The following is a 27220-nucleotide window of genomic DNA, read 5'->3' as shown; positions in this document are numbered from 1 at the left end:
ATAATCCATTATAATGGATTATAATCGATTATTTATTCGTCTATTTTTCGATACAATTATAATCGATTATAATTGATTATAATCCATTATGTTTATTCAAATTTCTAGTTCCGTAGTTTTGCACAAAAATCCATTATAATCGATCATAATTGATTATAATTCTATTTGCTTGTCCATGTTGTCTTCGAAGTTGCATGTAAATTGCTTTTTTAATGCTTTTTGTAGACGTTGGTTTCTATGAAAATAAAGAATTTTTTTAATGTTTTCCATTTAATTCAAAATTATAAGTTTATTTTTCAATTCATCCCCATTAGAACTGTTTTGAAATGCATATTTTAAGCTTTTTAAACACCAAAACATCAGCAAATTAATTTAGTTTCAAATTTGATTCAGAAGATTTATTTTTCATTTACTTCGCGAGCCTTTCCACTCATATGAAAGGATGTCTATGAAACTTTTGATGAACCAAAGTGTAAAGTGTTCAATGAACCTTGTCGATGAACCAAAGTGTTCAAGAGATCTCTCTTTTAGAGATTTTTTTTTTGACACAAAAATAATAACCCATAAGATATAATTCAAATGTGGTTTTGAACTGACAAAATTTCGGCAAAATAAGAGATTATCAATTGATTATAATTGATTGTAAGGGTTTTTTGTAAAAAATATAATCAATTATAATCGATTATAAAACATTATAATCTCTTGGAAATTATCACGATTATAATCAACTATAAATCTTTTAAACACCCAATTTTGGTAATTATAATCAGTTATAATTGTCAAAAAATCATCATAATAATCTGTTATAATCGAATACTTGCGCCTAAACTTGGATGCGGGTGGTAAATCATCAAATTAATGCAATTCTGGTTGAAGTATGTAACAATTAATTTGAGGCGGCATCAAATGTTTTATAAGGATTTTGAAAAAAGTTACCAAAACTACTAGCCAGTATCAGGTTTTGATTTCCGATTAATATCATCTCAGACTTTGAAAACTGATATGAACCAAAACAACTGTCTAGGTCCATGATGTAATTATATTAGATGGTACTTTTCTATAACTCCAACTAAAAAATTTTCAGCACTCACTTTTGTTTGTCCAGACCAGTAAGATATCAGATGGATGGGGCAGCCAACGGAATTTGAATAGATAGAGATCTCAAAAAAGCAGCCGGAATTTCTCGTTCGTTGAATTACTTATTTTGGAGCTCAGATCCACCTTACCCAATTACAGATATAGGTTGATCCAGTTCATGTTACCAGCTACCGGGAGAAAGATAGAAATTCTAATTCTACTACAAAATTTACGACCAATAAAAGGTGTGTCCTACAAGAACCCGCATAACAATCTGCAAAACGGTTAATTCATATTCTTGAACGAAACTTTTTCATGATCAAGGTGGTTGTTTGTCCAGTAGTTGTGACAAATTTGAGCAAGAAAAGCGAAACAAAATAACCAGAGAGAACGGGGAATCATATCATGAAAACAGGGCTAGAGGTTCTTAAGCTTCGGATCTAACATTTACCATAAGGAAGCAGGTTTGTTGCGACAAGAAAAATAGAGCCCTATGATAACATAGAACCTCAGATAACAATCGAAAACTAATTGCAATAATCGAACAATCTAAATTTTAAGCTCCAAAACAAAATGTCTGAACAAAAATTCTTGAGTTTGAATATTTATCAGCAAACAAGCATGAAAAACAATTCCGAAGGATCTTTTGACTCATTTCCTAAGGTACGCAGATCCCGTGTTTTCCGCCGAATGTCCAAGTTATAGTAGTTTATTTCACCGCACTTCCAGTGTTTGTCTCGTCTGCATTTTAGTTCTCATTTTTTTTTGCTTGGCATTACTTCTAAAAACTTGTTCCAGTATTGTTCCAGAAAACTTGTAGTACCCTCGTTCTCATCAACATTTTTGCCAAATACTTTTTGTTCTGCATCCGAAGAAAGTGACGAGTATTTGAAATTGGGGAATCTTTTTATATATCATTCGAAAATTATTGTTGTCCTGAGCTCAATTTAAAAAAAAAAGATATTTTATCTGGGATACTTTTTCATTAAACTATGGGGTTTGTGGGGTCAGAAAAATCAAGCAGTCAGATTGCCAATTTGGTCAATTTTAGATTTTTAATTCGCAATATATTTCGCGCTTTTAACTGGCTAGCGGAAACGTAACCTGTCTTAGAAATCGTTAGAAATTGAATTGAGACATATTAATTGATCTATCGCGACAGGGAATTTAGCAGACCAATCTTTTAGCAGACTCAGAACAAATAAGAAGTCATAACGCAAACTTCAAACGTGGCTTTGCAAATAGGCTTTAGGCACGTGTTGTGAGTAAATCTGTGTTTTGCCTCCAATTTAAAATTGATGTTTTTGAAAATGATAGCCTTTTTGTCAAATCGTGAGATAACTGTTTTAAATATTCGAATACTTAATACTTAGCTGATAATACATTACTCCGTGAGCAATCAGTACAGTGTCATTTGAGAGTTAATTAAAAAATAACAAATCAAGGCTTAGTTTTTGGTTACGATAGTATTGAAAAAATCAAAACTTTTGAACAACATCAACATCAAGATTGAAAACTTGAGTCTTACGAAAACTGTACTAATTATTTTGCCTTTGCCTCAATTAAATTTGGGGAAAATTTTCTAGTTCATGATATTTTGCCACTCATAAAGAATTTGCGTTAAGTTTTCAACATCATAATTAAAATCGTTAAAGAGCGCAGAAGCTGATCTAAAACACGGATGAATTGGGAAATTTCAAGCAATCAGAACTTTACAAAAAAAAATGGTGTGTACAGTTTTTGTTCTTTGCTACTGCATAATACTTTACTATCAGCGAATTACATCATATTGCAACCTACATAGCGTGTGCGGGGTATAAGTTTTGAAATTAAACTCGATCAATTTATTTTTTTTAAATAAAAATTTTAATTCAAACACAGCCCATAGGCCTTAAAAGGCATTCGGGACATTCAGGCTTTGTCATGATACGAACAGTTTTGCTATCCTTGAAGAGCAATTGTTATATTTATCGTATCATTTTTTTTTCCATTTTATTCAAGGAGTCATCTCGTGACTCGTTTCCAATCTGGTGACACGTCGCTGTACCTCTTTCAAGAAGAGGCTGCATGTATTTTTGATGAAGGCTAGAAAGATGACATTGGAGAAGTTTTGGGAGCAACGAAGGTAAAGGGGGGGGGGGGACATTCAACGGGGGCATTCAACCCACTCTCTTCCAACGGAAATATTTTTTGTTATATTTCGCAGTCGATCATGCATATTTTTAATGAAAAAAATCAAGTTTTACCAGCGGTGAGGTTCACTGAAAAGTTTTTTTGATGACCTTTTCTTCTTTTGGCTTCTTTTTATCAAAACTAAAGCTTTTTTTAAAATTGAGAGCACACATTAAATAGATGGATAAAGCATCAGATTTTAGAGCTTTTTAAATAATTAAAGAAACGATAAGTCACTAAATTTTACCCAGTTTCTGTATCAACATCAATAAATTTATTTTCCTGGCAACTTTCAAAATAAGTTTTGCTAACAGGCTGTGTTTATTTGAAATTGAGTTCAATTTCAATTGCTGCAGTGTAAGTTTGTAGAATTTGGAACAGAAAATTTTCGTCGATTTTCAGAAAACGAAAGTTATTTATAAAAATTGTGTTGATAATCAGTAACTTTTTTTTCAACACGTAATAATATGCAGTTTTCTTTAACAAATTATTTTTTTGCCTATCATGTTTATAACTTCAGTAAAACCTCATGGTTGATACCGAGCTAATTAAGCTAAACTAATAAACTGAAATTGAAGCTACTAACTCATTCTAGGATCAGTCACAGACATTCATCTTTACAACGCTGAACTTAATTAACTTTGTTTTTGCTTGAAAAACTGATCTATTAAGGAAAAAAGCAAAGCGTTTTTGACATAGGTTTTTTTTACCAATTGAAAGCTATTGTTGTCAGGAGCAGAAAAGAAAAAAATTAACTTGATATCAAAATTATGGCCGAACTGAAGTTAACACTCAAAAATTTACAAAAAACGGGTTTTCAAAAAGTTGAACAGAATGAGTCGATATCTTCAATAGGGTACAAATTTTTGCCGAAAATTCAATTCGATTGCATAAATTCGAGTGAAAAAACAAAAATATTAGCACTTTTTTGAAAATCGGAAGAATAAATCGAAGAGAATAATAACATTTTTGAAAAAAGTGTTTTGTTCCGACTTTTAAAAAAATCAGAAAAATTATTTTTCGGGTTTTTTGTACAGTCAGTGTTTGTCTTTTTAACTTTATGTTTTTGACAAAATCTTTTTCTTTCATCTAAAAGGTGTTTTTGACCAAAGTTCGATTTACAAAAGAAAATTAACCTCTGAAGATTTTCTGTAAAAAAATTAAGGTTTGATAATTGAGATTGAAAAATTACGTGCGTTATAAAATGCTTAAATAGCAAATTAAATGTTCCAATTTGACTTAAAATAGTTTTCTGATCTCATTAATAACTAGAGACTGGTCTTATTTTTTCATTCCGACTTTCGAAGAAAATGTTGATATTTATACTTGGTGTGGTTTTTTTTGTTCAGTCATCTTTCTTACCCAATTTTGACAAAAATTTTTTTGATAACATCTGAAAAATAATATTGTTTGGAGCTTATATTTAAGAAAGCGTTTCGCCGGTTATTGTTTTTTGTAAAGTTATGGGTGTTTGAAAATTGCTTATTTGGTCATTTTGGGACCTTAAACACGCAACATTGCAATATTATACCATGCGTAAACGGCAGATTAATGCACTCCAAATTGATATGAGGCATGTCATTTGTCGCATTTTTTTTACACAAGACGATAATTGCATCTATCATGGATTACATTAGCGTGTGGGGGATAAATTGCAAAAGTTTCGATTATGTTGTCAATTCTTGAAACAAAAATTTTTTGAATCAATCTTGAAGTCGGAACATTCAAGGCTTTGCCCTGATACAAGCAGTCTTGTTATATAGAGTCTTACCCTCTATTGGCAAGCTCGCAACACTTTAGCGCAAGTGAGCGGTCACTATTAATTTGGCCAATATGGCATCTTTTCAGCGGGCGGTAGGAATCGGATCTTATTGAAGAATGTCAGATGTTTGCCCTAGTAAAGCTCTTTTTGAGATGTTTGCCTCACTTTTTGGTTTTTCGGATCCTTTTTCGTCGACAGAAAATGGATGTCATAAAATAATACCGAAGGGGCGACCCTTTGGTTGGTGCGGGGGTCGAATCCCTAAAGGGTCTTCATAGTGATTGGGAGAGCTCAGAAAATCAATTTGGTCGACGTAAAATTGTAACTTTAAAAATCCCCTTCGAGAAAACGCACCTCTGGCGTCAGTATAAACGTCATTTTAGGCTGTTATTTTTTTCAAAAAAATGGCTCCGGAAAATCAAATTGGTCTGAGTATGTGAATTTTTTTTACGCTAACCCGCCCTGATATATGAGCAAGCTTGTCTTCAATAGCATAGCAGTATCACAGTTTTCTATATACAGAGCAAACATCAGTTTGGACAATCAAGACCGGAAAGAGTGACAAAGATACTCAACTTATTGAAGTAATTGTAAATTTTACAGCTGATTCAATGCTCTAAATGAGTTTCGATTGAGTTCAAGGCAGTTGTAGTTAACCATAACCATTATGATCAGTTGATCTCTAGGCAGGCTTACACCATTTGTGAATATGTATTAGGGCGTTCAGTTCAATTCAGACTTTGCAACACGATTAATATCAAATGAAAATTTTGACATGTTTACCAAAATAGCTGAGTTATAACTGAATAACTGAGAATGTGAAAGTATAGTGCATGCTAAAGAGGTTTGCTTTCCTATGCTTATCTTATTCCTTGCGTATTTCAGAGGCAGCCGTGTTTTGTAGTCCGCGCTGTGTGTGCGATTTATTTTCAATGGAAAATTCAGCAAAATGCACCAGTGAAAAAAAATACGCGGATTTGTAAATTTTTTTTCTTTACAGCGAGCGAATAGACGAAATTGCAATTACCTGCGTGCCGTTATTTTTAAAGAGTTTGTACTGAAAAATAAAGGTTTTACAACAGTTCTGCAACGTCTGCAACAATTATATTGGTAATAAAAAACATTTGCAGTTGGGTTCATAAATTTAATGATTTATTTGACGCTTTTGAAGACTTTTAAAACCTGACAGATATCATTGTTATCGCTTTTATTAAATTTTTCAAGCATATTTTCTAATTTCACAATTATTTCTTGTCATTGCTTGAATCGTTACTTGAATTAGCTGGAAGAAATCTATAAGCTTCTTCAAACGTATAACTCACAATTAGCTGAGGGACCATAGGCCCACCTCTTTCTAAATATCCGAACTCCTTTGAGTGAAAATTAAATTCACAATTATATACTCTGCTGCAATGGACGTGATGATCAGCTACAGTCACGAGGACACTGACCTGATGAGACTCCTGAAGGACACCCTGAAGCAGAGGGGGCTGAGTGTGTGGGTGGATGAAGACGGTCTGAATGCGGGGGTGGACTTCCTCTCCAAAATAGGACAGGCAGTTGTCGAGTGTCACACCTTTCTCTCTATTGTTACTGAGAGCTCAATCCAGTCCAAGTACTGCAAGGTCCGTTCAAATTGTCAAACTTGTAACTAGTCTTCCGCTATTGAAATTGGTCATGACTCTTGATAAATTTGAGTCCGTACAAGTAAATGATAATACAGGTAGATAAACTAAATGGTACCTAATTTGGTAAAATTTACCTTTTTGGTCTTCTTTTTTGATCGACCGCCACCAAAAAAACCTGTAGAAAAACACTTCCGTGCCAAACTTTAATTTTGAAATATGCCCCATATTTCCAGTTGAAAAAATTCTAGGTCCTCTCTAAAAAACTGATATTTTGCAAATCAAATCATTGCAGCTAGAGAAAAAAATGAATACCATCTTAGAAACGTTTAACCTTTTTAGTCCACGAGTAGAAGAGTTCAGTCAAAGTAGTCAATAAATTTGTATAAAGGTCTTTATCTTCATTGGAAACTTGTGTGATTAGAAGTACCGCAATCAGGGTTTGATATTGGTTAAGATATATCTAATTAGTATATAAGATAAACGAGAGAGGGGGACTAAGAGGGTTACCGTTTTAAATATAAAGCTAAAGTCTAAAAACAATTTAAGTTAAATTCTAGAGAACATGTATTTGAACATAACTTTTACTTTGAAAACTTGAAATTGAATTGTCTCGCAGCAAATTCTCATATTGGAATTTTTGAATCATTGCTAAAGTCACTGACTTGATTGTTTTAAGCAATTTGATCGTTTTAAGCTTACTTGGAAGAAAATCGCAGTAAAAATAATTAAGTTCTTAAATCGAGTCAAGGAATTGACACCCGCCCACATTTGCAGAGCGTGCAAGGCAGGAAAAGGTTAAATAGTAAGAATACGGTAAAGTAAAAACAAAGACAAGGGAACCAAGATTTATGATAACCAGATATTGTTCTTTATCATCTTTTTCTTGAGTAGTTGCTGAAATTATCCAGTTGTTCATCTTAGTTGTATTGATTTGTTGAAGTCTGAGTTGCATGATAATCAACGGGATTGATTGTTGATTGGCTAATTTAAAACTGGGAAAACGCGACTCAACTTAACTACAGGTCGAACATTAATTTCGTTATGCGTTTTCAGTTTGACTGTGCGGCCTATTAAGGATTGTAAACGAAATATTTTGACGACTTTGACTAAATGCCAAAATCTGCGGAAGTGAAGTCTTCGAGCAATCAAACAATGTCGTTTTGTTTCAAGTTTGAAGTTGAAGTTTTCCACTTTGTCCGTTTCTGCTGACCGGGTAAGTATTGCCTGAGGAATTGATTCCTGAAAGATCCAGGAGCAGCTGTGAAGCTTTCCAAGACTTCGAAAGAGACGTTCTTGTAACCTTGAAGACACCAGGTGGTAAAATTTGAGTTGGTCCACCTAGTAAAAAGGGATTTGGAGTGAGCGGCAGATCATCTTAAATGTCGTCGGATACACGTTTGTTAGCGGTTTCGCATTCAATGTTGACTCAAACTCCGCAGTGAAAGTTGTCAGTGTTTTGCAGATAATTGATCTGGAGCCAATGACTTTGTACAGGGCGAGTTTAAAAGTATGCATTAGTTTTTCTCAAGAATTACCAAATTGAGGCGCTTCTGAATGGTCAAAATTCCCTTCGAACGTTACTTAGAATTGATTGATGCCATCCAAAATCTCTTTTTTGTCTATAAGCTTAAAAGACATGTCTTCAGCTCAGTTTTAGAAGCGACAAACCTTGTTCCAGAATTAGAGACCTTTTTCGTTGGTTTCACTCGGCAGGAGGTTAAGCTTCTGATGCAGAGTAAAATAGTGTCAGTTAAGAGGCTTAAAAAAATTCCAGGTGAACAGCTCTGATGACAAACCAGGCGAAGAGTAGGTTGTACACGGGTTACTGTTTACCTTGTAGAACAATGGGAAAGGGTTCAACATAACCTAATTCAATAATTGCGAAGAGATAGTGATTTGTAGATGACAGCATTTTAATGGAAAGATCTGTTATTCCAAGATAATCAACTCGTTGTTGCATTCTTCTGCGCGGTATGCAGTTGTGAATGATGACACAATTAAGAAGTTTTTGTTTAATTGGCCTTTGATAGGTCGTTTTCGCAGTGAGAATCAAGAACGTGCAAATTTCGTAATAGCGTCGATTGATTGAGTTATCACCAGCCAGAATGATTGGATATCTTACAGACAGTAGCAAAGGTGCCCGGGTTCGCCGTCCTCTTGGGCGTAATATAGCAAGTTCAACCAGAAAATGGGCTAAAGTACAAGGCGGGTTTTTGCTTTCGATTGCTTTCTTTTTTTGAAGATTTGAGATTTCGTGAACAATATCTTGCCTTTGAGCAGTTTTGATGACCAGAAAATGCTCTTTTGCCAGGTGCGACAATTGAAGACCTAGCATTGGTAATTTTTTCATTTTTCGTTTGATGTTTTCATTGAACAAAAAACAGTAGGCAGTTTTCCGTTGTAGTCTTTTCCAGTTGTTGAAGCGTTGAGTATCAAACATTGGTTTGAATTTAAAACAAATAATGGCTGCAAAAACGGAGATGTTTTCCAAATTTTTGTTTTCCTGTGAAGGCCCGTTCTTGGATTTTTTTCTTAAATAAATACAATCTTTTTAACCAGAGCGAGTGTAGAGACTTTTGTTATTATGTTCTCTGGTATCATCGTCAGCAAGGTTTAGCAATGGTAGAACGTAAAACCATTGCTCGGGTTTCGTTACATCCAATGTTTTCTGTGGTCGATTAGCCACAAATTTTTTGTGTCCTATTTCTGGTATCGCAGCAAACGCAAAACCGTTTTGCTGACGGACCAAAAAAAATTCCCTTTGTAAGTCGAGTTCCTCGACAACGAACCAGGACAATTGTGCAGCGTACACTGCAGCTTGCAGTTCGAGATTTGAAATTGTAATACATTTGATCGGAGCAACCCATGCCTTTCCGATGACTAATTTAAGCGTCTTCAAACCGTTGTTATTTGCAATTTTAATGTAGCAAACTGCTGCAGGAGCACATTTTACTGCGTCACAAAATGTGTGAAACTGAAATAAAGATTGATTTTTCTGGTTGAAGAAGTTCCGTGGCAGCGTAATAGTTTGAAAACTTTCAATTTCATCGAGCCAAAATTTGTGATCTGGATGTTTGTTGATGTCTAAGGGAGGGTCTCATTGAACACCTTGAGACTACATCGCGTGTCAGATTTTTTGAATGCGAATTGTCATTAGGGCTACTTTGCATAAGGGGTCAAACAGTGATGCGGTGTACTTTAGCTGTTGTGGTTGAGTGGCGACTCCTGCATAAAAAACTTGACAAATAAAGATCTTTGTTGCTATCTCAGTTTACACCAACAACTCATTGTAACTGAGATGTAGGATCATTCAGTGCTACGAGGATGTTTGGATCAATGGAATCTATAAAAGAATCCACTTTGAGACAGGGAACCATTAATTTGCTTCATCTGTTCAATAGCTTCTCCTAAACTAGCTGAGGTAACGTATAAGTTGTCCATGTATATGTTCCGTTTAATTTTTTCGTAAGCATTCAAAAAATCTTGTTGATTTTCCGTCGCACACTTGCAATTGACATTACAAGCTACACAGGAAGAGCCTGTAGCGCAAAAATATGTGTGGTACATTAATGAAACTCTTTTTGGCTGTTTTCTTTACAAAGGTATCAAAGATAAGGCCTGTCCTTAGGGCTCACCAAAACTTGCATCAACCTGGAGTCCAAGTCTGTAGATATAGCTTTTTTTCAGTCGAAAGCAAGAAATAGGCCACTCAAATTGCATAAAAGATCTGGAAGTCTGAGTTAGTTACTGTTGAGGGATTTTACTTGAAAATGTTGGTATTGTTTCAGACCCTTCTAAGTTTTTTCAGGATTTTGTCATTGGCCACCGGATGATGTGGTAAAAACAATGAGTTTATGGCGTGTCGTTGTGAGCGTCTTTCTTTGTGACATAGACTTTTTCTAAGATCGTCATGACTGTGGCGCAATTTTTTTCGCAATTCAGGTTAGTTTTCAGCCGAGCTTATAAATTTTTAAAGTGTTTTTTAGCTATTCAGCTTTTTTTTTGAAGATCTGCTAAGTAATTCAATTTGATATTGACCGTTCACCAATATGCAGGATTTTTCTGGTTTCGCAAAAATATTTTTGGTACATTCATGAAACTCTTTTTGGCTGTTTTCTTTACAAAGGTATCAAAGATAAGACCTGTCCTTAGGGCTCTTCAAAACTTGCATCAACCTGGAGTCCACAAATTTGTAAAAAGGTTTTTATCTTCATCGGAAACTTGTGATTAGAAGTGACCCAATCAGGGTTTGATATTGGTTAAGATTTATCTAATTAAAATATAAGATAAACGAGAGAGGGGGACTAAGAGGGTTACCGTTTTAAATATAAAGCTGAAGTCTAAAAACAATATAAGTTAAATTCTAGAGAACATGTATTTGAATATAACTTTTACTTTGAAAACTTGAAATTGAATTGTCTCGCAGCAAATTCTCATATTGGAAATTTTGAATCATTGCTAAAGTCACTGACTTGATTGTTTCATGCAATTTGATCGTTTTTAGCTTACTTGGAAGAAAATCGCAGTAAAAATAATTAAGTTCTTAAATCGAGTCAAAGAATTGACACCCGCACACATTTGCAGAGCGTGCAAAGACAGGAAAAGGTTAAATAGTAAAAATACGGTAAAGTAAAAACAAAGAAAAGGGAACCAAGATTTAAGGTAACCAGATATTGTTCTTTATCATCTTTTTCTTGAGTAGTTGCTGAAATTATCCAGTTGTTCATCTTAGTTGTATTGATTTATTGAAGTCTGAGTGCATGATAAGCAACATGATTGATTGTTGATTGGCCAATTTAAAACTGGGAAAACGCGACTCAACTTGACTACAGGTCGAACATTAATTTCGTTATGCGTTTTCAGTTTGACTGTGCGGCCTATTCAGGATTGTAAACGAAATGTTTTGACGACTTTGACTAATGGCCAAAATCTGCGGAAGTGAAGTCTTCGAGCAATCAAACAATGTCGTTTTGTTTCAAGTTTGAAGTTGAAGTTTTCCACTTTGTCCGTTTCTGCTGACCGGGTAAGTATTGCCTGAGGAAGTGATTCCTGAAAGATCCAGGAGCAGCTGTGAAGCTTTCCAAGACTTCGAAAGAAACGTTCTTGTAACCTTGAAGACACCAAGTGGTAAAATTTGAGTTGGTCCACCTAGTAAAAAGGGATTTGGAGTGAGCGGCAGATCATCTTTAATGTCGTCGGATACACGTTTGTTAGCGGTTTCGCATTCAATGTTGACTCAAACTCCGCAGTGAAAGTTGTCAGTGTTTTGCAGATAATTGATCTGGAGCCAATGAATTTGTACAGGGCGAGTTTAAAAGTACGCATTAGTTTTTTTCAAGAATTACCAAATTGAGGCGCTTCTGAATGGTCAAAATTCCCTTCAAAAGTTACTTAGAATTGATTGATGCCGTCCAAAATCTCTTTTTTGTCTATAAGCTTTAAAGACATGACTTCAGCTCAGTTTTAAAAGCGACAAACCTTGTTCCAGAATTAGAGACCTTTTTCTTTGGTTTCACTCGGCAGGAGGTTAAGCTTCTGATGCAGAGTAAAATAGTGTCCGATAAGCGGCTTAAAAAAATTCCAGGTGAACAGCTCTGATGACAAGCCAGGCGAAGAGTAGGTTGTACACGGGTTACTGTTTACCTTGTAGAGCAATGGGAAAGGGTTCAACATAACCTAAATCAATAATTGCGAAGAGATAGTGATTTGTAGATGACAGCCTTTTAATGGAAAGATCTGTTATTCCAAGATAATCAACTCGTTGTTGCATTCTTCTGCGCGGTATGCAGTTGTGAATGATGACACATTTAAGAAGTTTTTGGTTTAATTGGCCTTTGATAGGTCGTTTTCGCAGTGAGAATCAAGAACGTGCAAATTTCGTAATAGCGTCGATTGATTGAGTTATCACCAGCCAGAATGATTGGATATCTTACAGACAGTAGCAATGGTGCCCGGGTTTGCCGTCCTCTTGGGCGTATTATAGCAAGTTCAACCAGAAAATGGGCTAAAGTACAAGGCAAGTTTTTGCTTTCGATTGCTTTCTGTTTTTGAAGATTTGAGATTTCGAGAACAATATCTTGCCTTTGAGCAGTTTTGATGACCAGAAATTGCTTTTTTGCCAGATGCGACAATTGAAGACCTAGCATTGGTAATTTTTTCATTTTTCATTTGATGTTTTCATTGAACAAAAAACAGTAGGCAGTTGTCCGTAGTAGTCTTTTCCAGTTGCTGAAGCGTTGAGTATCAAACATAGGTTCGAATTTAAAACAAATAATGGCTGCAAAAACGGAGATGTTTTCCAAATTTATAATTTCCTGTGAAGGCCCGTTGTTGGATTTTTTCTTAAATAAATACGATCTTTGTAACCAGCGCGAGTGTAGAGACTTTTGTTAATATGTTCTCTGGTATCATCGTCAGCAAGGTTTAGCAATGGTGGAACGTAAAACCATTGCTCGGGTTTCGTTACATCCAATGTTTTCTGTGGTCGATTAGCCACAATTTTTTTGTGTACTATTTCTGGTATCGCAGCAAACGAAAAACCGTTGTGCTAACGGACCAAAAAAAAATTCCCTTTGTAATTCGTGTTCCTCGACAACGAACCAGGAAAGTTGCGCAGCGTACACTGCAGCTTGCAGTTCGAGATTTGAAATTGTAATACATTTGATCGGAGCAACCCATACGTTTCCGATGACTAATTTAAGCGTCTTCAAACCGTTGTTATTTGCAATTTTAATGTAGCAAACTGCTGCAGGAGCACATTTTACTGCGTCACAAAATGTGTGAAACTGAAATAAAGAATGATCTTTCTGGTTGAAGACGTTCCGTGGCAGCGTAATAGTTTCAAAACTTTCAATTTCATCGAGCCAAAATTTGTGATCCGGATGTTTGTTGATGTCTAAGGGAGGGTCTCATTGAACACCTTGAGACTACATCGCGTGTAAGATTTTTTGAATGCGAATTGTCATTAGGGCTACTTTGCATAAGGGGTCAAACAGTGATGCGGTGTACTTTAGCTGTTGTGGTTGAGTGGCGACTCCTGCATAAAAAACTTGACAAATAAAGATCTTTGTTGCTATCTCAGTTTACACCAACAACTCATTGTAACTGAGATGTAGGATCATTCAGTGCTACGAGGATGTTTGGATCAATGGAATCTATAAAAGAATCCACTTTGAGACAGGGAACCATTAATTTGCTTCATCTGTTCAATAGCTTCTCCTAAACTAGCTGAGGTAACGTATAAGTTGTCCTTGTATATGTTCCGTTTAATTTTTTCGTAAGCATTCAAAAAATCTTGTTGATTTTCCGTCGCACACTTGCAATTGACATTACAAGCTACACAGGAAGAGCCTGTAGCGCAAAAATATGTGTGGTACATTAATGAAACTCTTTTTGGCTGTTTTCTTTACAAAGGTATCAAAGATAAGGCCTGTCCTTAGGGCTCACCAAAACTTGCATCAACCTGGAATCCATGTCTGTAGATATAGCTTTTTTTCAGTCGGAAGCGAGAAATAGGCCACTCAAATTGCATAAAAGATCTGGAAGTCTGAGTTAGTTACTGTTGAGGGATTTTACTTGAAAATGTTGGTTTTATTTCAGATCCTTCTAAGTTTTTTCAGGATTTTGTCATTGGCCACCGGATGATGTGGTAAAAACAATGAGTTTATGGCGTGTCGTTGTGAGCGTCTTTTTTTGTGACATAGACTTTTTCTAAGTCTGTCATGACTGTGGCGCGATTTTTTCGCAATTCAGGTTAGTTTTCAGCCGAGCTTATAAATTTTTAAAGTGTTTTTTAGCTATTCAGCATTTTTTTTGAAGGTCTGCTAAGTAATTCAATTTGAGATTGACCGTTCACCGTTATGTAGGATTTTTCTGATTTCGCAAAAATATGCGTGGTACATTCATGAAACTCTTTTTGGCTGTTTTCTTTACAAAGGTATCAAAGATAAGGCCTGTCCTTAGGGCTCACCAAAACTTGCATCAACCTGGAGTCCAAGTCTGTAGATATAGCTTTTTTTCAGTCGAAAGCAAGAAATAGGCCACTCAAATTGCATAAAAGATCTGGAAGTCTGAGTTAGTTACTGTTGAGGGATTTTACTTGAAAATGTTGGTATTGTTTCAGACCCTTCTAAGTTTTTTCAGGATTTTGTCATTGGCCACCGGATGATGTGGTAAAAACAATGAGTTTATGGCGTGTCGTTGTGAGCGTCTTTTTTTGTGACATAGACTTTTTCTAAGATCGTCATGACTGTGGCGCAATTTTTTTCGCAATTCAGGTTAGTTTTCAGCCGAGCTTATAAATTTTTAAAGTGTTTTTTAGCTATTCAGCTTTTTTTTTGAAGATCTGCTAAGTAATTCAATTTGATATTGACCGTTCACCATTATGCAGGATTTTTCTGGTTTTGCAAAAATATGTGTGGTACATTCATGAAACTCTTTTTGGCTGTTTTCTTTACAAAGGTATCAAAGATAAGGCCTGTCCTTAGGGCTCTTCAAAACTTGCATCAACCTGGAGTCCACAAATTTGTAAAAAGGTTTTTATCTTCATCGGAAACTTGTGATTAGAAGTGACCCAATCAGGGTTTGATATTGGTTAAGATATATCTAATTAAAATATAAGATAAACGAGAGAGGGGGACTAAGAGGGTTACCGTTTTAAATATAAAGCTGAAGTCTAAAAACAATATAAGTTAAATTCTAGAGAACATGTATTTGAATATAACTTTTACTTTGAAAACTTGAAATTGAATTGTCTCGCAGCAAATTCTCATATTGGAAATTTTGAATCATTGCTAAAGTCACTGACTTTATTGTTTCATGCAATTTGATCGTTTTTAGCTTACTTGGAAGAAAATCGCAGTAAAAATAATTAAGTTCTTAAATCGAGTCAAAGAATTGACACCCGCACACATTTGCAGAGCGTGCAAAGACAGGAAAAGGTTAAATAGTAAAAATACGGTAAAGTAAAAACAAAGAAAAGGGAACCAAGATTTAAGGTAACCAGATATTGTTCTTTATCATCTTTTTCTTGACTAGTTGCTGAAATTATCCAGTTGTTCATCTTAGTTGTATTGATTTATTGAAGTCTGAGTGCATGATAAGCAACATGATTGATTGTTGATTGGCCAATTTAAAACTGGGAAAACGCGACTCAACTTGACTACAGGTCGAACATTAATTTCGTTATGCGTTTTCAGTTTGACTGTGCGGCCTATTCAGGATTGTAAACGAAATGTTTTGACGACTTTGACTAATGGCCAAAATCTGCGGAAGTGAAGTCTTCGAGCAATCAAACAATGTCGTTTTGTTTCAAGTTTGAAGTTGAAGTTTTCCACTTTGTCCGTTTCTGCTGACCGGGTAAGTATTGCCTGAGGAAGTGATTCCTGAAAGATCCAGGAGCAGCTGTGAAGCTTTCCAAGACTTCGAAAGAAACGTTCTTGTAACCTTGAAGACACCAAGTGGTAAAATTTGAGTTGGTCCACCTAGTAAAAAGGGATTTGGAGTGAGCGGCAGATCATCTTTAATGTCGTCGGATACACGTTTGTTAGCGGTTTCGCATTCAATGTTGACTCAAACTCCGCAGTGAAAGTTGTCAGTGTTTTGCAGATAATTGATCTGGAGCCAATGAATTTGTACAGGGCGAGTTTAAAAGTACGCATTAGTTTTTTTCAAGAATTACCAAATTGAGGCGCTTCTGAATGGTCAAAATTCCCTTCAAAAGTTACTTAGAATTGATTGATGCCGTCCAAAATCTCTTTTTGTCTATAAGCTTTAAAGACATGTCTTCAGCTCAGTTTTAAAAGCGACAAACCTTGTTCCAGAATTAGAGATCTTTTTCTTTGGTTTCACTCGGCAGGAGGTTAAGCTTCTGATGCAGAGTAAAATAGTGTCCGATAAACGGCTTAAAAAAATTCCAGGTGAACAGCTCTGATGACAAGCCAGGCGAAGAGTAGGTTGTACACGGGTTACTGTTTACCTTGTAGAACAATGGGAAAGGGTTCAACATAACCTAAATCAATAAATGCGAAGAGATAGTGATTTGTAGATGACAGCCTTTTAATGGAAAGATCTGTTATTCCAAGATAATCAACTCGTTGTTGCATTCTTCTGCGCGGTATGCAGTTGTGAATGATGACACATTTAAGAAGTTTTTGGTTTAATTGGCCTTTGATAGGTCGTTTTCGCAGTGAGAATCAAGAACGTGCAAATTTCGTAATAGCGTCGATTGATTGAGTTATCACCAGCCAGAATGATTGGATATCTTACAGACAGTAGCAATGGTGCCCGGGTTTGCCGTCCTCTTGGGCGTATTATAGCAAGTTCAACCAGAAAATGGGCTAAAGTACAAGGTAGGTTTTTGCTTTCGATTGCTTTCTGTTTTTGAAGATTTGAGATTTCGAGAACAATATCTTGCCTTTGAGCAGTTTTGATGACCAGAAATTGCTTTTTTGCCAGATGCGACAATTGAAGACCTAGCATTGGTAATTTTTTCATTTTTCATTTGATGTTTTCATTGAACAAAAAACAGTAGGCAGTTGTCCGTAGTAGTCTTTTCCAGTTGCTGAAGCGTTGAGTATCAAACATAGGTTCGAATTTAAAACAAATAATGGCTGCAAAAACGGAGATGTTTTCCAAATTTATAATTTCCTGTGAAGGCCCGTTGTTGGATTTTTTCTTAAATAAATACGATCTTTGTAACCAGCGCGAGTGTAGAGACTTTTGTTAATATGTTCTCTGGTATCATCGTCAGCAAGGTTTAGCAATGGTGGAACGTAAAACCATTGCTCGGGTTTCGTTACATCCAATGTTTTCTGTGGTCGATTAGCCACAATTTTTTTGTGTACTATTTCTGGTATCGCAGCAAACGAAAAACCGTTGTGCTAACGGACCAAAAAAAAATTCCCTTTGTAATTCGTGTTCCTCGACAACGAACCAGGAAAGTTGCGCAGCGTACACTGCAGCTTGCAGTTCGAGATTTGAAATTGTAATACATTTGATCGGAGCAACCCATACGTTTCCGATGACTAATTTAAGCGTCTTCAAACCGTTGTTATTTGCAATTTTAATGTAGCAAACTGCTGCAGGAGCACATTTTACTGCGTCACAAAATGTGTGAAACTGAAATAAAGAATGATCTTTCTGGTTGAAGACGTTCCGTGGCAGCGTAATAGTTTCAAAACTTTCAATTTCATCGAGCCAAAATTTGTGATCCGGATGTTTGTTGATGTCTAAGGGAGGGTCTCATTGAACACCTTGAGACTACATCGCGTGTAAGATTTTTTGAATGCGAATTGTCATTAGGGCTACTTTGCATAAGGGGTCAAACAGTGATGCGGTGTACTTTAGCTGTTGTGGTTGAGTGGCGACTCCTGCATAAAAAACTTGACAAATAAAGATCTTTGTTGCTATCTCAGTTTACACCAACAACTCATTGTAACTGAGATGTAGGATCATTCAGTGCTACGAGGATGTTTGGATCAATGGAATCTATAAAAGAATCCACTTTGAGACAGGGAACCATTAATTTGCTTCATCTGTTCGATAGCTTCTCCTAAACTAGCTGAGGTAACGTATAAGTTGTTCATGTATATGTTCCGTTTAATTTTTTCGTAAGCATGCAAAAATTTTTGTTGATTGTCCGTCGCACACTTGCGATTGACATAACAAGCTACACAGGAAGAGCCTGTAGCCCAAAAATATGTGTTGTACATTAATGAAACTCTTTTTGGCTGTTTTCTTTACAAAGGTATCAAAGATAAGGCCCGTCCTTAGGGCTCACCAAAACTTGCATCAACCTGGAGTCCATGTCTGTAGATATAGCTTTTTTGTTCAGTCGGAAGCGAGAAATAGGCCACTCAAATTGCATGAAAGATCTGGAAGTCTGAGTTAGTTACTGTTGAGGGATTTTACTTGAAATCAATGGTATTATTTCAGACCCTTTTAAGTTTTTTCAGGATTTTGTCATTGGCCACCGGATGATATGGTAAAAATAATGAGTTTATGGCGTGTCGTTGTGAGCGTCTTTTTTGTGACATAGACTTTTTCTAAGTCTGTCATGACTGTGGCGCGATTTTTTTCGCAATTCAGGTTAGTTTTCAGCCGAGCTTATAAATTTTTAAAGTGTTTTTTAGCTAGTGAGCATTTGCTTTTTCTTTACAAAGTAATTCAATTTGATAGTGACCGTTGACCATTATGCCGGATATTTCTGATTTCGAATGTGAACGTGTCGAAAACGCAACGACAGTGTTTTCTGTTCGCATTCAATTGAATATTTTTGGGTATAAATTTTTATTTAATTGACTGTACGAATGAATTTGAGTGAAGTTCACAGAAGTAGTTTGCACTGAGTTAATTTTGGTCTTGTTGCGACCAGAGCAAGTCCATCCAAGAAGCGTTTCTGTTGCCCACGGACCGTTTTTTGAACTGTAGTTTGAGTTTTTCACTTCCCAAAATTAGGGGTTGTTGCTACCGAAAGTTTGAAGTGTGGATACTTGCTCCACATAACGCTGACTTGAGTAACATCCACTGGGGAAAAGTTAGAGTTGGGCACTGTTAAGACATCCGCCAGAATAACTGGGTTTCGAGTAGCGTTATCAGGCCTTATGAGAACCTCCAGCGAAGCGCCTTGGACCGTTTTGGTCTCGTACATCCAGAAATTGGAAGTTTATGTTTTTTGTTGTTTTCCAAACCAAGTTTAGTTGCAACTGATTCCAGTGACAAAGTGACGGAGCTACACTTTTCGAGAAAAGCATACTAGAGATGGTTTTGCCATTGAGTGACACTTCGCTTGGCAAGTAGGCATAGGCTGCTTGACCTGTCCTCCGATAACCAATTGCGCGCTAGGCAGCAGCTTTATTTGCGTTTTTGGCTGTATCAGCAGATGGATCCTGAAGAAGCGTGTGAAGTTTTTTGCCACTATTGTTAGTTCAACAAAACAGTTTCGAGTTGCAGTCAGAAAATTGTGGTTTGTTAAGCAGTTGAAATAATGCAATGTTTAAGCTGTCTCTTTCCGTTGCCTAGGATCTAATTCTTTGAACTGCTCACACTTGTAGAGTGGTCCGCAGGTGTCTCCACTTGGGCAGAAATTTGTTGTACTTGAGTGCGCGTTGAAGTTGTTTCGAGAGTTAAACTTTTGATTTTTTCCTTGATGATTATTTCTTTGACTATGGTTTTGTCTGCTAATTCCAGTAAAAGCACCAGAGTTGGAGTTGTTGGCGTTTCTTAAGTTGTCGGAAAAATTCGAAGATTGATTGCTCTCTGAATGTGTTGATACATTTATTCTCAACTTTACTTCTTTTCTATCAATTTGCATCATTGAAACTTTCACATTCAGCGTCCATATAAACAGTTTTTGCTCTAAAGAAATTGTGTTGATTTCTTCATCTTTTTGCAGGACGAAGTGAACTTGGCGTATGTGTCTAAGCGACCTCTCTTTGCTTTCTCACTAGAACCGAAGCAAGAGTGCTACAAATCCATGGACTTCGGACATAAACTCATCTTCTCGGGTGTCAGATTCACGACAGCTGGAGACGACAAAACAGACACGGTATATATATATCACGTCTACTCAGGATCTCTTTTACTTTTTACCTTTTTGCTACAAAAGGGGTAAGGGAGTGGAATCGTTACTAGGTACAAAATTCACATATGTCTAACTGTTAAATCAGTTCTTTATAGGGTGTCATATTTGTGACTAGGTACCAAAGGGGGATTAGAACCAAATATGTTAAAACTGTGAGTAATTTTCCGATCGTTTATCCCAGTAACTTCGCTCCTGATTTGTTATTTCCTGCATTTGATCTTAGTGATAAAAATTATTTCTTCTCTTTCACAACACAATTTTTCATTATTGATAAATATTTATTAAGTTTGGGTTTTAAAAAAAAAACATTCAAGCAACCATTATAACGCAATTTTCTAAAATTTTGTTAGTTTTGAGCCGCACTAGATTTAGTTGCAAATTACATTGGAGGCCGATCACATCTCGTTTTGCCTCAATAATTGATTGTTTTTATTCAGGGTCTGCTGAAAAAAGCAGAGCAGCTGACGGACTCTATCAAATTCCTCCTAAAAGAGTTGAACCTTTTCGAAGAAAAAGAAGAAGCAACATCCAACTCGACCATATCCTCCGCGCCCTCCAATAGAAACTGGCGCACCCTTGAGAAGTTTCGGAGGCAGAAGAGTGTGCATGACGATGGAGGGAGGGAGGTGATGTTCGACATTTCAGCCCCCCTTTTCTGGAATGACTTGATGGGGGAGCAAAAGGAGGAGGCATCATGGGATCTATTCCAGGAACAATTCAAGTGATTATATTATCCTTTAACACTTCCCATACTATTCCGAACAGAAAAATTTGAACATAAATAGTCATTGGAAGCGTACCATTTGCCATAAACATAAGAACAAAAGCTTAAGCACATAGATAAGAAAACTGGTTCTTTTTCTGCCATTCAACCCTTGACGAGTATAACTATCTAGAACGAATCAGTTGTGTGAAAACTTTCAGCTAGTACATGCATTTGCTATCAAATTTGAGTCAATTTCCATCTATAAAAGATTTTCATGCATCATTGAAAGTTCATATCAGTGTTCATTTTTTCAGGTTCAAGTTTAAGAAGCACCTGGACAAGTTCTGCACCGGAGACAAGGACACTGATTGGTTCCTGCAGGTGCTGCAAGGAGAGCTGATCGATGCTTCTAATCCTGACAATCCGACTGTCACTAAGGAGAAGTTTCTCAGTTTCTGTGCAAGTGGACAACAGGTTGGTTTATGATTGATACCAAAACATATAAATAGTAAAATATATACTGCATAACTTTGTTCTGTTACAGAACTTATAATCTGCCACGTATTTCGACCTATGTAGTTCAGATCGTTTTCTCCTGAACGTGCCAAATTCCTGCTAAAACAGGTTCTAAAGTGACTAAGGTTTCGGCCTCTTAGCTGAAAGTTTGGTGATTCGAGGCCCACGGTGATTTGTGTTCGTTAATAATTGTGATTCTAAAGAGTACAGTGGCTCGCTGGGTCTCTTAACTCCAAAACTCAAATTACCTAAATTTAATGAAAGCTTGCAACAAAATAATTGACATGGTTCGTAAAAACGCAGCCATGGTACTATGCAAAACTTTGCAAAAACAGGCCAAAAGGCGATTTTAGGCACTTTTTGGAAACTTTTGACCAAAAATTGCGTTTTTTCGGCGCGCGCTCTCCCTAAAATTTATTATATATTGGCGCCAAAGGCGCCTTTAGAAAGTTTTTAGGGTCAGTTGCCAAAAATTGATATCTCAAGATAGTACAAAGAGGACTCTTTGGGTCCGCAGGGGTTCGAATCCCTGAGGGGGGAGGGCATTCGCCGCCCCACCTAAATCCGCCCCTGGATGTATATGTAAATTTAAGTTATAGTCAGTAAGAGTTTGAATTCTTTAATATCATTTAAATCAGCCGTTATAATTGTCTGTTTTTTCAAATAACTTTTTTTATTTTCTCCTAGTTATTTCACCGCCATCATGATGAAGAGGTAAACCCAAGCAAAACACTATGAATCGATCTGAACTCAAATGACTTTGCTGCCATACATTTTTGTTCACCTGCCATTTCATTTCGAATTGTCGTCAGAACTTGGATTACGAAGCTATTATCTGCGTAAAATCTTGTGAAGTCTCTAGCCATGTTGCTCTGAAACCATGAATCAAAATTTAATTCGATTTTGGATGCGTTCTTAATTCAGTACTGCTTAAATGCTGCGAAATTTCAAAACTTGATGATCTGGAACTCATGAATCGAAATTCTACTCGATTCTGGATGCTTTTTAATCTCACAATTGTTTCAATGTTAGGACCAGCGGGTGTGGTTCTCCATGTCCAGTTACGTAGCAGAGTACTCAGCCATCAGTGAGGTGTTCTCTCTCCAGTCCACTGTCAGACTAGACGCCATCAACAAACTCAAGGAGGTAACATCTATCAACTTCGGACTCAGGACTCTCCCTAACACTAAAACCCAACCCCATTGTAACACTATCAGTCAAAAACGTAAGTGTTATATTTTGATTGAAGGAGCGCAAAATAAATATGAAGGAACGTCGTTAAGAATCTCGTCACTTTTTCAAACAACAAAAAACTATAGAAGAACATTGAAACTTTTAAGTAATCTAAATTATTTGGAGCATTAATTCTTATAAATGCAATTATTTGATTCAATCATTTTTTGTGCTGTCTAGTACAACAGCAGGGCGGCCCAGGAGACGCTAATGGACCTGACTAGAGATAGGGACCCCAATGTGAGGGCAACAGCTGCCGTCACCCTCGCAAAAGTAGTCGAAGAGGGGGACAGCAGAGTGGCAGACAGGTACTCTATACTTACATTAGTCCCCACGCCACCTCTCTTTTGGCAAGAGAGCACACTGAACATTGCATACGGGGAGACATAGATGGTAGACGCAAATTTGATAGCCTTCCATATACCCTCTGTCAAGTCCAGAAACCTCAGTTACTATTATTACGTATTATTGTTCCGACTTTCGTACCGAAAGTAATGGAATATTTGTGCTCGGGTTGATTTTTTTTCTTCAGACAAAACTTCGACTCATTAATTAGCCATTTTTGACGAAAACTTTGTATAATTCAAAGGGCATTGTTGCCTTGAGCTTAAATTTGATAAAATGTTTAACCTATGATCGTTTTTCGTAAAGTTATGGAGGTATAAAGATTGCCATTTTGGCCGATTTGGGACAATTATTGCGCGATATATTTCGCGCTTTTAACGCAAAAGCGGAGATTTAATCCGTCCTAGAAATCATTCCAAATTGGTTGAAGGAAGCGTGAAGCGTATTTGCCATAATTGATTTGTTACAAGCAGCGAAATTTATCACTTTGTACTTTTTATTTTTAAGATTGCGAAAGTTCAACCCATTCCTAAAAATGGCACAACCAATTCATAAGCCAATTCATAAACCAATTCAACCAATTAATAAAAAATTCATTGATTAATAATCGCTTGAGAAGTTTTCTGAATAAATATAATATATTAACAGCATATCAGAACGGATTCCGAAAAAAAACACAGTTGATGCTATCTTAGAAATCAGTGATAAAATAGTTGAGAATTTAGAAGATTTTGATGGCTCCGTGTGTACGGTGATATGTCTTACAAAAGCGTTCGGCACAGTTGATCACAAAATCTTACTGGAAAAGTGCGAATTATACGGTCTACAGTACGTTATTTACGATCGTAAACAGTACGTTAGTTATAGCAATTCAATATCAGACACCAAAACAATCTACTGTGGTGTACCACAGGGTTCAGTCTTGGGTCCTTTGTTATTTTTGTATGTAATTAATTTGCCAAAGGTATGTAGGCATAGTAAAGTTGTACTGTTTGCTGATGGTTGTGCATTGTATACAACAACTGAAACAGGAAATCAGCAGCAGGTGAATTCTGATACAAGCAATGTTGAAAAACGGTTTTGGAGAATAAACTTACCATAAACAAGGATAAAACAGCCACCTTAGAATTTAACAGGAGGAATTCTCTCACAATAGATCCCATAAGTACTTAAGTCTAGAAATTGATGAAAAATTTAACTTCAAAATACACATCGATAAAACTTTGGAAAGGGCAGCTAAATCTTGATCCGTGATCTGTCAACTCAGATATTATTTTAGCACATCTACACTGCTCAAGATATACAAAACGTGTATTCAACCAATATATCAATATAGTGTACTCATCTATGGCACAGCTAATAGGACAGACTTAAAAACATTAGAAAGCCAGCAAAGACTCATGTGGGGAAACTGTTTTAAGAATAAAAAGTGGGAAAGTCTGAAACATATTTGGGACAAACATAAACTCTGTTTGGTTCGAGAAATAATTGTATATGAGCTTTTTAAACTTATGGTTGAAATTATCAGACGATTATGTGGAATTAAAAAACTTCATGAATACATAAGTGAACAGGAGATAACAGATACTATCAAAACAGGCAATAGAAGAAAAACTTCGCAGCCGAAATAAGCTTACTACAAGAGCAAAAAGGAAATCGAAAATAGGATTCCTATATTGTATAATAAGTTCTTACAGTTCGATAAAAATATTCTTCTTGAAGCGTTAACAACTACCAATGAATCCTTGTTTTTTCATAAGTTAAGAGACATATATATTTGTGACAACGAACTTTTTCTAAAAGTGTTATGGTAAATTTCACCCCATGTTATAGTATTTTTGCTTATTTTGTTTTGATTGCTAGACAACACCAAAACAAACAGATTTTATTCTTTCAGTTTTTTGTGATATTTGAAGAAATTTTGCGGTCCTTTTGTCTATATGATTTTAGTTTAAAATGTAGACGAAAATGTTTCGCCCAAGGAGTTGCCACCTGACAGGCTGATGCAATTTTGATATTCTCCCAAGCCGATTTAAAAATTCCCTATTTAAAAATCCCCATTTTAAAAATTCTTAGTTTATTACATTCAATGATTTCATGCTAATACTGCTCTATAGACCTTAAAAGGCAGTCGGAACATTCAGTGCTTCGCCCTGATACGAGCAGTCTTGTTACTATTAAGTCTGTTATATGTTAGTTTCAAAACTGAAATCTCCAAAGACCGAAGGGTGATCGGAGAAAAGGTCTGAGATTTTGTGGCATTTTTGATTTCCTAATTTAATTTATCAATAACGGAGAGAGAAATTATTAATAACCGCTTCATTAAAAAAAACGAGTGGTCGATTGCGATGCAGATTCATGAATCAGAATTTTTGAATTTACCAAGACGCTGACTTGCAGAAATACTGGCTGCAGGGACTCCCGGCGAGTAATACCCTTCACACGGGAACATAGAAGCAAAAAACAACTGAACTACTAATGATTTTTTCTTTTCTCTTGATCATACGCTTCAAAAGGGAAATATAAATCTATTCCTTGCTTCAGGTTGGCTGCTCTGTTGAAAGACAAAGACAGATTAGTACGAGAGAGTTCCTGTGTCGCACTTGGTAAGACTAGACCATCTATATAGTCTCTTCCATTATAGGCCCACCAACCTAGGTCCAAAAATAAATAGCTTCCCCCACTCTCTTACACTGTGATTTTATTATCATGAGTGCAATGGGAAATACTTAAAAAATACAATGGTAACTATGGGCAGGTGCGGATGTAGGAGTTTCTCGAGGAGGGGGGGGGGGCGGATTTTTAAAAAAAAACTGAAAATTTTGTCGATTTGTCGACCTTTTTTTTAGGTCGACGAAAACGCTTTTGTGAGCTCTCCCAAACCCCTATAAAGGCCCAAATTTTGTGGGCCGCAGGCAAATTTTTGAAAAAAGCAAAAAAAGAGAGGCATTTTTAGGCACTTTTAGGAAAATTTCGACCAAAAAATCCGCCACCCCCCCCCCCTAAATCCACTACTGACTATGGGTGTTGGGTTTGATGTACAAACTACACCGGGTATTAACCTCCTTTGTTACAATGACCAATTTAAGAGAGCCAAAGTTTTTAAAATTATTATGTGTGGTAGAAAAAAAGCGGGAAGGAATCTTCAGCTCAATACCGCGAATGATTATTTACCACCTAGCAAAGGAATTTAAAGAATTGTATAAAGCTGAATATTTTCCTAAGTTTATATTTTCTCACAGAATTCGGATCATGTTTAGCGTCAAACCAAGCAAACTTCTGACTTTAAAGTTAGAGACAAAATGCATTTATCTATTAAATGACAATTCATTCGAAAAAATCTCTCCAGGTCGTATTAAGAGTGTTGAGAAGGTGGGTGACCTGGTGCGAGTGTGGAGGAATGACGTCATCAGCACAGTCAGAGAGGCCGCCCAGTTAGCCCTAGAACACATCGACTCCGAGGAGGCCAGGGAGGCCATACACATCACGAAGATACTGGCAGACGAACTCAAGTTACTCACTGCTTCATGAAGAGACCGAATATGCACATGGAAAACAACACAAAAAACATAAAATGAAGCTACCCTCTTAAACTTTGCCACAACTTTTTGTAAACAACGCAAAAAACATAAAATGAAACTACCCTCTTAAATTTTACAACACCATTTTGTATTCGAGATATGCTGGTTATGTTCCAATCAACAGGGAGAAAGACTTGCACCTCTTTGTTTTTTCCTGAAAACTTCACTTGACCTTTATAGATATCTCCGAAGATACTTTCCATACATTCAGATCTCCGAATAAAAACGAGAAAGTATAGAAAGTGATTTTCAAAGAGCGCATATTAACTATCTGGTAGTTTTCAAAAAAAAACAAGAGTAGCCGGTTGCTGACTATTGCGACCAGGGTTATCTCAGCAAAAAAAATTATTTTAAAAATTACAAAAAAGATTTTAATTTATTTTTCAAGTTTTGTATGTATTTTTGTGAAAACGATGCGTGGAGAGCTGCATCTTAGCTTAATGGCAAATTTAATATAAGAGTAGTTCTTAGTTGTTCAAATAAGGTCAGCTCTACCGGATAACTTCTTTAAAAATAAAGTAGTATTTATAATCATGATAAAATGTCAGAAGTTATTCAAAAGAAAATTGTCAATTTATAAAAATCCAATATGTAAGGATATCAAAAGGCCTTATTAGA

At 36.2% G+C, this 27220-nt stretch overlaps 1 protein-coding gene across 2 annotated transcripts; it reads left to right on the top strand.

Moving 5' to 3' along the window:
* Positions 1 to 5680: 5680 nt before the first annotated feature.
* LOC134845196 (uncharacterized) lies at positions 5681 to 26747 on the top strand. Of its 2 annotated transcripts, XM_063862088.1 has the most exons (9): positions 5681 to 6636; positions 20033 to 20185; positions 20659 to 20942; positions 21242 to 21401; positions 22131 to 22157; positions 22476 to 22589; positions 22857 to 22984; positions 25566 to 25627; positions 26371 to 26747. In XM_063862088.1, the coding sequence occupies exons 1-9, from the start codon at positions 6424 to 6426 to the stop codon at positions 26550 to 26552; spliced, it is 1323 nt and encodes a 440-aa protein (XP_063718158.1). In that variant the 5' UTR covers positions 5681 to 6423; the 3' UTR covers positions 26553 to 26747. The 2 variants fall into 2 exon arrangements, with proteins under 2 accessions (XP_063718158.1, XP_063718159.1); XM_063862089.1 differs by lacking the exon at positions 22131 to 22157.
* Positions 26748 to 27220: the final 473 nt, after the last annotated feature.

This window comes from Symsagittifera roscoffensis, chromosome 4 (genome assembly GCF_963678635.1).
Source record: "Symsagittifera roscoffensis chromosome 4, txSymRosc1.1, whole genome shotgun sequence".
NCBI classification, from domain to species: Eukaryota; Metazoa; Xenacoelomorpha; order Acoela; family Convolutidae; genus Symsagittifera; species Symsagittifera roscoffensis.
The sequence above is the reverse complement of the archived record's forward strand: the minus strand, read 5'-3'. Positions and strand labels throughout refer to the sequence as shown.

Coding starts and splice junctions, on each gene's coding strand:
- LOC134845196 (XM_063862088.1), top strand. CDS start 6,424: ATGGACGTGATGATCAGCTACAGTCACGAGGACACTGACCTGATGAGA. Junction 20,943..21,241: donor CTATTCCAGGAACAATTCAA/GTGATTATATTA, acceptor TCATTTTTTCAG/GTTCAAGTTTAAGAAGCACC. Junction 22,590..22,856: donor CCATCAACAAACTCAAGGAG/GTAACATCTATC, acceptor TGTGCTGTCTAG/TACAACAGCAGGGCGGCCCA.